Source organism: Ipomoea nil, unplaced genomic scaffold (genome assembly GCF_001879475.1).
Source record: "Ipomoea nil cultivar Tokyo-kokei standard unplaced genomic scaffold, Asagao_1.1 scaffold1447, whole genome shotgun sequence".
NCBI classification, from domain to species: Eukaryota; Viridiplantae; Streptophyta; class Magnoliopsida; order Solanales; family Convolvulaceae; genus Ipomoea; species Ipomoea nil.
In genome coordinates, this window is record NW_017617875.1 from 382,407 (window position 1) to 396,722 (window position 14,316).

Sequence of the window (14,316 nt, forward strand, 5' to 3'; positions counted from 1 at the left end):
TCATGGCGTCGGTATGGCGGTCGGTGATGGGCATGCAGGCGGAAGCATTAACGGAAGAGCTGTTCCTTTTTCGGTTCCCTCATTCGAAAGATCTGTAGAGGATTCTCGACGACGGCCCTTGGTCGTTTGAGAATCACATGTTTATGTGCGAGCGAGTACCTTCGGAGATGCGGCCGTTGGATATCCAATTGGACTCCATTGCTTTCTGGGTTCAAATCCACGGGTTACCAGCGATGTATGCTTCCTCGGAATTCCTTACCCGAATCGGCAATTACGTAGGATCCTTTGTCGCGATTGATCCCGTCAATTTCGGGGGATCGTGGAAGAGTTTCTACCAGATCAGGGTGAAGATGTTGGTTAAAATGCCATTGAAGAGACGTATGAAACTAATGTGCAAAGATGGATCCTCACAATGGATCTATTTTCGTTACGAAAGACTAAATGCCTTCTGCTTCTACTGTGGAATCCTGGGCCACATCAATAAATTCTATAAGAAAGTCTACGAAGATGGTATTCAACCTGATTCGTTTCCATTCGGAAGTTGGATGCGAGTCGGATTGAGACGGCAAGCCAAACCAGTGGGGTCAAAATGGCTACTGCCGTCTGACACCCCGTTAACAACGACGTCTACTATAACAGGACCCTCACCGTTGGCATTGGTGACGGTCCAGGAGAGCATTGGGTTGCAGGGGGAACTGAAAAGACGTACGGAGGATGATGAGTCGCATGGTGCAGCGACTGTGAAGGACGTGGTGATACCTGAGAATTCAAAAAATCTTATGACGGCGGGTCTGGAGGGCCAAACTCGCCTGGCCAAATGAGTATCCTCAGCTGGAACTGCCGGGGTTTGGGTGGCACCCGGACAGTTCGTGAACTCTTGGGCATAGTGTCCAAGGAGCGACCCTTTTTTGTCTTCTTAATGGAGACGAAAGCGAATGTAGATAAAGTGGAACAGGTGAGGGTGAAGATGGGATTTGAAGGGGCGGTGAATGTGGATCGTGTGGGTTTGGGAGGTGGTCTAGCGCTATTGTGGAGGGATGCGAAGTCGGCTTCACTGCTGAGTTTCTCTAACAATCATATAGACATGGAAGTCACGCTACCAGGCAGGCCAAAGTGGAGGTTAACCGATTTTTATAGTAATCCGGAGAGATCAAAGAGACACATTACGTGGGATCTTCTGCGAAAGCTCAAGCACAGATCATCACTCCCTTGGGTTGTCGTGGGATACTTTAACGACATTGCATTTCTCTCTGAAAAACGGGGTGACCATTCACATCCTGACGCCATCATTGAATGCTTCAATGACGCGCTAAGCGACTACCAGCTTAATGATCTGGGAATGTTGGGGGATCGGTTTACGTGGGAAAAAAGCCATGGAACAGAGGCATGGGTGGAGGAAAGGCTAGACAGGGCGGTGGCATCGATTAATTGGGTGGGGTTGCACGAGGAAGCAGCGGTACGTAAAATCTTTACAGTAGCTTCGGATCATAGTGCCATCTTCCACAACTTAGAGACGCGTCTAATACGTGCAGCCAGGAGTTCGTTTAAATTCGAATCTGCCTGGCTACTTAACGCAAGATGTGCAAAAGAGGTCGAGGCGGCATGTAGTCAGACGATCGAAATGGGCTTCCGGTAGTGAATTGATATTTGCAACCGTCAATTGAAGGGGTGGAACGGGGAACATGCCAGGCAATTTGGGAACTGTATAAAAAAAATTGCGATGTCATTTGGCAGTGTTAAAGGAGGACAGAACGTCGCAGGCAGTTAAGGAATTATTGGAGGCTGAATGTGAGCTCGAGACATTGTTGAGGCAGGAAGAGTTGTTTTGGTTACAACGATGTAAAATCTTTGTACTAAAAGTAATTAATTAATATATTTACACTATAATATAATAATTATAATGGGTATTTTATTTTTCATTATTTATTTTCATAAACATATTTTATTTTGTAACAAATTTATTAATATATTTATTACAATTTTATTTACAAATTTAATAAAAAAAAAACTAAATATTAGCTTACATATAAAATCTTTGTATATTTTGTTCCACAACACTAAAATAAAGAATAGTCTTAAGTGACTAAGATTATCGGGCTAGCCCATTCAGGTCATTACACTTATCGGTTTTGAGTTCATTGGTCTAAAATATTTTGACACTAACCCTAAATTTTTTTTGTCTTATTGGATTAATTTATCAGTTTCAGGTTAAGATTGACATTCCTAATGTTTGTCCTATAATTTAAAGACCAAAAACACAATTTTTCTTAGAGAAAATTGTTGAATAACCGTTGGTAAAAACGAATAATAATCCTACAAAATAAGGATTATTATTTTTTTGTGGAAAAAAGGGGAAGGAAATGATGAAGAGATAGACTCGTGTTTGGTGTAGGATTTTTAACACGAGTCGAGCGATCACTCTTTCCTTAAAACCTTATTTGCTACCTCCCACAAGTGCTAAGAGGGCTAGGTTTCCCAGGATAAAACGTACTACGGTTCAACGTTTGAGCACCCAAACAAGTGAACTCGGCGAACTAAAGCAAAGCTCTGAACACAGTACGCCAAGAAAGGAGTAGAAGCAGAGAGTTTACCCTCTCTAGCTATCATTTGTTCACGATAGACGCCAACGCACACAAGCTTAGGCTTGAATCAAGCCCCCTTTTCAATCTCATTTTGGGATTTGATTTACACTCCCTACGCGCAAAAGAGAACCTCTATGCTATACAACTCAATAAGCCTTACACGAGCTCTTGTTTAAATAGCGGGGCAAATCCTCTTCCCAAACCAATGTGGGACAAAAACTTCACCTTTCTTATTTTTCCAACTTAATGGGTCTACTTTGAGAATCAATATCACATTCACCTATTATCCGTTTTGAACGTACAATATATCAATCTCTTCGTCTCACTACCACAAAATAGCCACTTAACATGCTATTTTATGTCATTTTAAGCTATTTTTTCCAACAAAAATAACCCTTTTTTTGCAGGTTATAGCAAAAAAATAGAATTAAGCTCTCTATAATTAGCACCAACATTTTTAGTTCTTTACTTCTTTAGTTGTCAGCGATGCAATGTTGTTAAATTATTATTCAAAAATGAAATATTTCTATAAAGAATTATTAATGATTGGGAAAGTTGCACTTACTGAGTTACTTAGTTAGGCCTTTCATTTTCCCTTGATCCCCTCTGGGCTCATTTGCACCAGTTGGCCTGAATCATTACCCATTGCCCTAACCATACTAATTAGGCAAATTATATAATGCACCGTGCGTTTTTTTTTTTTTAAATAAAAATAAACAGTGTTTGTTTTTCGCCGTTTCGCACCCTTTTGCAAAAAGTAACCCTGTTTTTCAGTGTCATTTTGTATACACTGCAGTGTCAGTTCAACACAATTACAGTTTCATTCGATATTTATAGATTCAAATATGTGAAAATGTTATTTAATTTTATTTTATATACACTATAGTTTAATTAAAACACAACTACATGATCATTTTGATATAATTACAGCTTCATTGTAGAATATACACTCAAATATGTGAAATGTTGTTCAGTTTCATTTTATATACACTGCAGTTTCATTTCACTATAACTGCAGTATCATTTTGATATAACTGCAGTGTTGGTTTAGATATACTATAGTGTCAGTTGGTGTTTAATACACCAAACAAGCGGACTCCGTTAACTATAACGGCGGGCCGTTTTTTTACTTAAAGAAACGGCGCCGTTTTTTACCGCAGTGCACGTGCACCGCGGTCTACGATATAACGACTGTACTAATTATAGGGAAAGTGTTTCAGTTGGGCCTTTCATTGTCCCTTGATCCCTTTTGGGCTATTTTATGGCAAATTATGATGTGCATCATGGTGCACACAGATGCAAAAATGACATCATTTTGACTAAAAACGCGCGTCCAATTTAAAAAAAATAATTCAGTTTTGATTCCCATCAACAACATTATGTTGTGCATAATTTCTGAATGTATAGTTATGAAATTATGGATGTATAGTTATGCAATTCTAGATTTATAGTTATGAAATTATGGATGTGTAGTTATGAAGTTATGCAATTCTGGATTTATAGTTATGAAGTTATGGATGTGTAGTTATGCAATTATGGATGTATAGTAATGAAGTTATGGATGTGTAGTTATGCAATTCTGGATGTATAGTTCTGCAATTCGGATGTATATTTATGCAATTCTGGATGTATAGTTATGAAATTATGAATGTGTAGTTATGCAATTCTGAATTATTTTTTTTTTAAGTCGACGTCAAAACGACGTCGTTTTTGCATCTGTGTGCACCGTGCATGGTGCACATAGATGCACAGCATAACGACTCAGTTGGGCAAATTATATGGTGCACAAGGACGCACAATGCATTGTGCGTCCTGGCCAAAACGACGTCGTTTTGGTTATGTTTTTTTTTTTTTTTTTTTTAGAAATTTCGTTTTCCGTTTCTACCGTTAACACTAAAAAAAATAAAATTCTTGTTTCGAATGTACATAAACTCATAATATAATACACATAAACTCATAACAGAATATACATAATCTAACATAATACATATTACACATAAACTCTTAACATAATACATATAAACTCATAACATAATGCACATAAACTCTTAACAGAATATACATAAACTATTAACATAATACATATAAACTCTTAACATAATACACAAACAAAATACACATAAATTATTAACAGAATACACATAAAATCTGAACATACAAAACAACGTCGTTTTGGATAGGGCGCACAATGCATTGTGCGCGCTGGTGCACGATATAACCGATGTAACGATTGCTATGAGTTGTTATACCATGGGCCAATGTTTACCTTGCAAGATGGACCCTGGTCTTAAACGACCTATAAATTGTGTATTTATAGTATGAAAACGTGAACTTCTAAAATATAAATTGTGTTTCTAAGTAAAAAAACTTAACAACTGTAGAAGGAATTTTTTTAATACAATACAAAATTATCAAATCGTGATATGTTTAATATTGTGTGTTCGTAGTATGCAAATTGTAAATTTTTAAAAGATAATTGTGAATATTTAGTATGTAAATTGTGTAGCTAAGTCAGAACAACATCAACATTCAAAATTGTTTAAAAAAATAAAAGTGATTTTTTTAAAAAGTAAGATGGCAATCGTTTGGTAGGAAAACGACGCCGTTTTGGACCCAAGTCCACATTGTAAGGTGGACTCAGGTCCATAGAATAATTTGCATGAACTATGATCCATACATGGTGATAGAATAATTACAGAGCAGACCTGGAGCAAAGAAATATGGAGCAGATCACCCCCGGCGCCGAGTGGACTACGCACGCGGCCGGACAGACCATGGAGGGGTCTGCCTCCCCGGGGTCCTTAACTACTACCACGGGGTCGTCGGCTACTATCACGGGGTCCCCGGCTACTATCATGGGGTCCCCGGCTACTGTGCACACGGAGTGACGAACCACCCCGGGGTCGGCCAACATGGGCTCGGCACCCCGGGGTCGGCCTACGTAGGCCCGGCCACCACGGGGTCGACCGGCGCACCCCAGGTCGGCCACCCTTTGGGGTCGGCTCAGCCGGGACGGGGTCCCCGCGTTGTCCGAGTCGTGCGGTGGCAGTTGCGACTCCTCCCGCGAACCCCGGGCCACGCTTTGGACCTGGTCCTGAGCTAGGACGCGGTCAAAGCGCCAGATCCAACCATCCCCCGGTTTAGGGGGAGCGGTTAGAGGGTTGTAGCATATAAAAACCCCTCCCCTTATCCTAACAAGGGACACTTGATTCCTATCTCATACTTTTCCTACAACATTTGTCTTGTTATTACACGTCCCGAACCTCTGTAATATCATTTTGTGTTCGATTAATACAATATTTACCGTTTTATTATTCGTTCGTCATTTTCAACATATATTCAGGTTCATCATTTTCAACATATAATCTGGACCCCGGGTTCATATAATCCATCATTTTGGGGTTGGTACGTGAGGTCAGGCCTCGTACCGTCGCTAGGGTATCTAGATTACGTTACGCCCATTCGGCGATAGGCGAGGTCGGACCTCGTACCGCCCCTAGAACGTCTTAGCGATTCCGAGGTTGGAGTCATTTGACTCGCGCCCCGAACCCTTCCATTCGGCGATAGGCGAGGTCGGACCTCATACCGCCCCTAGGGTGTTAAGATTGCGTTACGCCCGTTCGGCGGTAGGCGAAGCCGGACCTCGTACCGCCCCTAGGACGTTTTAGCGATTCTGGGATGGAGTCCTTTGACTCGAGCCCTCAACCCTTCCGTTCGGCGATAGGCGAGGCCGGACCTCGTACCACCCCTAGGGCATGTGCTACGTCTAAGTTGGCCGTTGCGGTCCCCGTGTACGTAGCCGCCACGTCCGGCCGACCCGGCATGGCCGACCTCGCGTCGGCCGACCTAGCGTTGGCCGACCCTGGGGAGGCCGACCCCACGGTGCCCAAGTACCTGATCTCGCATGTGCCCGTGCTCTTCCACCATTCGGGATAGAATAATTGCTCAACGAAATTATTCCATTACGAACGAAAACAAAACATTATTGTGGGGAGTCGGCCTGTTATTGGGAAGGGGGTAGGCCCTACAAATGTGCTTCTACTGGTAAAATTTCAGCAAGTGTTCCGAGTTGCACACCCGGTCCACCGTCTTGCCCGATGGAATCCTCAACTTGTAGCTGCCCGGGCGTACTATGGCTTCGACCACATATGGTCCTTCCCATTTCTTGGCAAACTTGCCTCCGTCCTGGGGTCGGCTTGCTTCCCTCATCCGGAGGACGTAATCGCCGACTTGAAAGTAGCGAGGCCGGACCCTGTTGTCGTGGTATGCCTTTGTCTGGCGCTGGCAATTTTCCGCGCGAACCATGGCGTCCTCCCTTCTGTCATCGATAAGGTGGAGGTCGGCGGCGTGGTGCTCCTCATTGAGTTCGGGGTCGTAAACTGCGACCCGATAGGATGGTATCGCGGCCTCGGTGGGGGCCCGCGCTTCGAACCCGTATGCTAACGCAAACGGAGTTTCCCTGGTGGCTCTTCTTGGGGTGGTGCGGTACGCCCGTAGGACAGTGTTCAACTCCTCCACCCATGTACCTCTGGCTGCGTCCAGGTTCTTCTTGATGCCTTCCACTATAGTTCTGTTGGCGTTCTCCACCTGTCCATTTGCCTGCGGGTACGCCACCGCCACACGGGTGTGTTTTATGTACCATTGGTCGCAGAACTCCTTGAACTCTTTGCTCTCAAACTGGCGCCCGTTGTCGGAGATGATTTGCATGGGGACCCCAAAGCGGTATAGAATGTTCCTCCATACGAACTCCGTGCACGGGGTGCTTGTGATGGTGGCGAGGGGCTCGGCTTTGACCCACTTTGTAAAATAGTCTATGGCGACTATTATGTACTTCCTCTTTGCGGACCCCATAGGTAAGGCCCCGACTATGTCGATTCCCCACCTTGAGAATGTGATCACCGTGCTGATAGGCGTGCAGCTGGTTACTGGCCGACCCGGCTCCGCGTGAAAGTGCTGGCAGGTCGGGCACTCCCAGGCGTACTCTGCGTACCCCTTGGCCATATTTGGCCAAAATTATCCTTGCGATAGGGCCCTCCTCGCCATGACGAAGGTTCCTTGGTGTGCCGCGCAGGTGCCCTCATGTATCTCTTTCTTGACGGACTTGGCTTCGTCTAGGTACAAACACCGGAGGAGGGCGGCGTTATAGGACCTTTTGTAAAGGGTGTCGCCAAGGAGGACATATGGTGGTGACCTCCTCTTGACTGCCTTAGCGGCCACCTCGTCTGCTGGCTGGGTGCCCGTTCTCTTGTACTCCACCAGGTGGTCTAACCAGCATGGGGCCGAGTTTGTATGGGGAGGGCTGGGTAGGCCTCCAGGGTGGACCTCTGGAGGTCTTCAATCCGTGCTATCTTAGAGACATGCTCTGGGGTGCCGAGGCCGAGCTTGGAGAGCAAGTCCGCGCCCCCGTTTTGACTTCGGGGTACCTCGATCAAGACGGCTATGTGGAGGTCTCCGTACTTTTCACGATCATGTCGTCAACGTAAGCTTGCAGGTTCCGGCCGTGGACCTTCTTGAATACCTTGGCCACCATTCTTGTATACGTGGCTCCCGAGTTCTTGAGCCCGTAAGCCATGACCCGGTTGCAAAGGACCCCTTCAGGGGTGGTGAACGCTGTCTTTTCTTCGTCATCCTCGTGCATGAAGATTTGGTGGTACCCCTGGAAGGCGTCTAGGAAGCTCATGAGCGCACATCCCGTTGTCTCGTCCACCAGCTGGTCTATGTTGGGTAGCGAGACGGGGTCCATGGGGCATGCCTTGTTGAGGTTCGTGTAGTCCACACACATCCTCCACGTAGGTGGTTTAGGTGCGAGGACTACGTTCTCGAGGAGGGTGTTGACCTCCTTCTTCACAAATTCTTGTCTGTCCGCGGCGAGGTAGCGCTTCCGCTGTTGGACCGGCTTGGCTTTGGGGTCCACCGCCAGTTTGTGCGTGATGACCTCCCGACTGAGGCTCGGCATGTCCTCGGGACCCCAGGCGAACACGTCTTTGTATCGGCCGAGGATGATGTTATGGGCGCAGCTGATTTTTACCACCACGAACTCGACCTCCCACCTTTTAACGTGCGGCGGGGTGCCGATCTGCACCTCGAGGGTGATGGAGCCCTCTGTTTCAATGGATTCCCCGGTGACACCGTATAACGGGGTCCGTACCTGGGAGAGCTGCTTCGTGGGGTACCCGGCCGACCTCCCCCACGTATAGACTCCGCGCCCACCTCCTCCTCTCGGCGGGCATGTCTCCACCCTCAGGGCCGCCGAAGATGATGTGGATGACTTTCTTCTTTGGCGGGCTGTCCGGGTCGGTCTCCTTGTCCTCGGTGAGTTGGCCGAGTTCCCTCTTGCGCGGGGCAGATGCGGATGGTCCGGCACCGCCCTTCTTCTTCCGGGTGTTGGCGGGGCCTTTGGCGGGGTCCTGCCCTGTCCTCTTCACGTATTGGCCTAGGTAACCCACTGGATGGGCTCCTCAATCTGTCTCTTGAGAACCATACACTCGTCCGTGTCTTGCCCGCGCTGCCGATGGAAACGGCAGTACTTCTTCGGGTTGGCCTTGGGGGAGACCTTCAAGCACTCCTCGGGGAACGACACGATGCCCATGTCCTCCGCGTGGTCCAGGATGACGATCACGGGCTGTGCAAGCGGGGTCAGGTGTCGCAGAGGGGCTAGACGAGGACCCCCATGACGGCGTGACCGTGATGGGCGACGATCCTCTTGAGGTTGAGGTGCCTTGTCACTCCGGCCCCGCCCCTTCTCCTCCTCTTTCTTCCTCTTCTCGTCTCTCGGATGGTCGCGGTGAGTTGAATTCCCCATCAGCCGGCATCGCGGGCGCGTGAGTGCTGGGACCACCGTGCTCCTCGGAGGGGGCGGAGGTGGTGGTGCCAGGGCACCCCGTCGCAGCCTCGCCGTGACGCGGTCGCCGCCTGCTCGAGCGCGGCGGCCTATTCCTGGGGAGTCGGAATCGGGGATGAGACGGGCGGCGCCGACCCACTGAGCGGGCGATTGTGGGTGAGCCGACCCCGGAGGTCCTTCGCTGTCTCCCGCCGGTTCTCGTTGATCTGATCTCTGAGGTCCCCTCCCGTGGTCCCGTTGGGGTGGTTGGCGAGGGAGAGGTCGCGGGTATTGCGTGATCCCTGCGAGTTGTGGATATTTGACCCGGATCTTGTCATCGCTATGGATGAATGATAGTAGGGAGAGCGCTTAAGCTTGTACAGCCACTCTCCTCGGAGGAGTCGCAACGTGTTGGGGAGAACGTGTTGTCGCCCGAGCGACTGTTGTGCAAGTTGTCGCCCGAGCGGCGTCCATGGAGAACGTGTTGGGGACCCTTCAAGCTCAGCCGGGGGCCGAGATGGGGGGTCGCAGAGAGTTGGAGGCGGCGCACAAGGCCATGGGGAGCAAGCCTGCGGCGTTGGAGGGCAAGTATGCCGAGTTGATTGCCAGCCATGTGCGGGAGCGCCGAGCGCATGAGAAGACTTCGAAGGCAGCCGTGTCGAGCTACAAGGACTCCGAGGTGGGCTCTGAAGGCAGCCTGTCAAGCTACAAGGACTCCGAGGTGTTCATCAAGGATATGAAGGCCCACCTCGCCGAGCATGCGGTGGAGACCTTTTGGGGTCGGCTCGGCCGGGACGGGGTCCCCGCGTTATCCGAGTCGTGCGGTGGCAATTGCGAGTCCTCCCGCGTACCCCGGGCCACGCTTTGGACCCGGTCCTGAGCTAGGACGCGGTCAAAGCGCCAGATCCAACCATCCCCCGGTTTAGGGGGAGCAGTTAGAGAGTTGTAGCATATAAAAACCCCTCCCCTTGTCCTAACAAGGGACACTTGATTCCTATCTCATACTTTTCCTACAACATTTGTCTTGTTATTACACGTCCCGAACCTCTGTAATATCATTTTGTGTTCGATTAATACAATATTTACCATTTTATTATTCGTTCGTCATATTCAACATATATTCGGGTTGTATAATCCGGACCCCCGGGTTCATATAATCCATCACATGGCAATTTATATCCTGCACCAGGGCGCGCATTGCATTGTGCGCCCTAAAGCAAAACGACGTCGTTTCAGAATTTTTTTTTTTTTTTTTGAAATTTCGCTACCCTGTGTTGGTGGTTAATTTTCTTTAAAAAAAATCTCATGTTAAAAAATGTACATAATTTTATACTAGAATACACATAATTGTATACATGAATGTAAATAATTGTATAACAAAATACACATACTTTTTTCTTTTTAAAGATAATACATATAATCTAACATACTCCGTAATACATAATATACATAAACTTTTAATATAATAAACATCAACTCTTAACATAATACACATAAATTTCCTGTTTCGGATGTACATAATTGTATAAAAAAAAGATGTACATGATTGTATAAAAAATGTACATAATTGTATAAATAAATACACATAATTGTATAAAAAATACACATAATTGTATAAACAAATACACATAATTGTATAAAAAATACACATAATTATATAAACAAATACACAATAATCACGTCAACTCCCTACATAACTTACCAAAACGACGTCGTTTTGGGAGACGCGGGACGCACAGTGCTGTGCGCGCCGTGGTGCAGGGTATAATGATCCTCCATACAGTTGTGTGGATCACAAATAAAAGAGTTAATTCCAGCATTAGTCCTCCGACTATCATGATTTTCCATAAGAGAAAACTTCAATTTTGGTCATATGACTATAGGGGCTTTGTTAATTTCAGCACCAGACTTTCAAAATTGTCAATTTAGTAGCTTGACTATGCAATTTTTATCAATTTTGGTCACTCCGGTCAAATTGCCGGCCAAATTTCACCAGAAAATGTTAACAGTTAAAATAATGAGGGTATTTTAGTCATTTCACATCTCTTCCTTCTTCTCCGGCGAATTCATTTTTTCTCACGAATCCGTCGCAGCAGCACACCTTCCAAAGCATACTTAAACTCATTCGTTCAAACCGTCGCCAGCGATTTATTAGTGTTCAGATGGCCAAAATTCTGGTTGAAAACATTTGACTGTTTGTGTAAGGGGAGCTTGAGATATCGGCGGCCCTAGAAATCTTCGAACTACACTTCTCTTTGTGCTTGTCCAGCGCATTTCCTGCCAAAATTCCGGTTGAAAGCTTTTCTGGCCAAAAAAAGGCTTGCTCGGAGAAGAAAGCGAAATGCTAAAACTGATGCTGGTACCTATTTATTCTAAAACTTCTCTATATCAACACTATGCTAAAATTGATGTTGAATAAATACTTCTCTTTTTGGATAATGTTGAAAGCATCGCAGCTCACCTCATCCTCGGATTCACCGGAAAAGATGAATTCGTCAGAGAAGAATGAAAGAGATGTGAAATGACTAAAATATCCTCATTATTTTAACTATTAAAATTTTTCGACGAAATTTGGCCGACAATTTGACCGAAGTGACCAAAATTGATAAAAATTGCATAGTCAAGGCACTAATTGGGAGAAAACTCTCTGTATCCTTCGCGCATGCAGTCCGATCACGATCTCTGACGGTGATCGTCTCCGATCGTGCTTGTTGAACGTGGCCCTCTCTCCTAGTTGTGCCTAGGGGAGTTTCTCCCTAGTGTATCTAGCGCTCGTGTATAAATGGCGTTGGTTTATGTACATCATCAAGGTGAGCGATCTGTGTGTGACTTTTACACTGTGCGATTTGCGCTTTCTCTCGTGATCTGTTTGTGGATAGCGTGTTTCGACTCCGGTAATATGGCAGTGCGACTGACCCCGACTCTTAGCCTTATTGAGGATAAGTGGGCTGATCTGTCCCTGGCTGATGAAGAATGCGGCGGCTTAACGGCGCCGGATACCCAGGTTGTCGATGAGGGTACATCACAATGGGAATTGGTGGGGCGCTTCCTCACCGATCGGGCGATTAAATTCGAACATATGCAGCAGGTGGTGGCATCGGTTTGGAGGCCAGTCATGGGTATGCATGTCGACCTGCTAGATGAGAATCTGTTTCTATTCCATTTCCCTCACCCTAAGGACATGCAACGTGTTCTCGACGACGGTCCGTGGTCGTACGAGAACAACCTATTGGTCTGTGCACAGATCAAGCCGGGGATGCGGCCGGACGAGGTGGATCTTAACCATATCCCTTTTTGGGTCCAAGCTCGTGGTCTGCCAGCGGTTTATGCATCGCAGGATTTCATCACCAGGATCGGGGATCATGTGGGCACTTTCATGTCGATGGATCATAATAACTTTGGGGGCTCATGGAGAAGCTACTTCAGGATCCATGTAATGCTGGACGTGAATCTTCTGCTCAAAAGGAGGATGAAGTTGCTCCACAGGGACGGTACATCCCAATGGATCACGCTCAGGTATGAGAGGCTCAATCTCTTTTGTTTCTGCTGTGGAATTCTGGGGCATACAGAAAAGTTCTGTAAAAAAGTGTACAAGGAGGGGATAGAGCTGGAGGCATTTCCGTTTGGGGCCTGGATGAAGGCAAGACCTAGGTGTCAGGTTAAGCCGGTCGGAGCGAGATGGCTCTTACCGTCAAAATCCAAGGCGGTGGTCGTGGCAGCTGGGGCTGTCACCGGCAGCGGCTTTGGCAATGGTGGAGGAGGGCAGTGGGATACACGGCAATTTGAAGAGACGCAGAGAGGGTGATGCGTCGTCTGGGGAAGATTCGGGGAAGGATGTGGTGATGGAGGAACACACAAAAACCTTTGATAAGGCGGGGTTGGGAACTCAGTCCTGCCCACCACAATGAGCATTTTGAGTTGGAACTGCCGGGGTTTGGGTGACACCCGGACAGTTCGTGAGCTAATGGGCTTGGTAGCCCATGCGCGACCCAGTATCGTTTTCTTGATGGAAACATTATCAATTACAAGCAAGATTGAGAGTTTGAGGGTGCGGTTGGGCTTCAAGGGGATGTTGAGCGTTGATCGTGTAGGCAGAGGTGGGGGCTTGGCATTGTTATGGCGTGATTCTGACATGGTGAACCTTTTGAGCCTGTCCAATCATCATATGGATGTGGAGGTTAGCATACCGGATAAACCACTGTGGCGACTTACGTGTTTCTATGGGAATCCTGATCAATCTAAAAGGCACGAAACTTGGGATTTACTGAGGCAATTGCAGGATCATTCAAATCTCCCTTGGGTTGTTCTCGGGGATTTCAACGATATCTCTTGCCAATCCAAGAAGCGTGGTACACATCTGCAGTCGGAAGCCCTTATAGATGGTTTTAATTTAACTTTAAGTGATTGTTCTTTAGTAGACTTAGGGATGACGGGTTCCCGCTTCTCATGGGAACGAGGATGGGGAACTGAAAGTTGGGTGGAGAAGAGACTTGATAGAGCGGTTGCATCGATGAACAGGATGGATTTGCATGAGGGAGCAGAAGTTCACAATCTCTTAACATTCGAGTCAGACCATAATGCCATTTTTCTGGACTTAGAACCACGGCCGATACGGCAATCTGCAAAGACATTCCGTTTCGAATCGGCATGGCTTCTGAAGGAGGGATGCGGTAAGGTGGTGGATACAGCCTGGAGACAGTCTTCTTGTTTAGATTTTCAACATCGGCTTACTCTATGTGCGCAACAGTTGGGCCGGTAGGGAGGGGAGTACAGGCGGAAGTTTGACCGGCTCATTACGGTGCTCCGCCGTGTGCTGGATCAGCTACGGGATAATAGGGTTCAAGCCGCGGTGCAACAGTATAGGGAGGCCGAAGAAGAGATAACTTCGCTTCTCGATCAAGAAGAACTATTTTG

General features: G+C 46.9%; 1 protein-coding gene across 1 annotated transcript; it reads left to right on the top strand.

Annotated features, from left to right (window-relative positions):
- The first annotated feature begins 817 nt into the window (after positions 1-817).
- On the top strand, positions 818-1,636 carry LOC109188622. The gene has a single exon (XM_019339251.1). The coding sequence runs from the start codon at positions 818-820 to the stop codon at positions 1,634-1,636; it is 819 nt and encodes a 272-aa protein (XP_019194796.1).
- The last annotated feature ends 12,680 nt before the right edge of the window (positions 1,637-14,316 follow it).

What these genes read in the sequence shown, in the direction of transcription:
- LOC109188622 (XM_019339251.1), top strand. Translation starts at nt 818, where the DNA reads ATGAGTATCCTCAGCTGGAACTGCCGGGGTTTGGGTGGCACCCGGACA.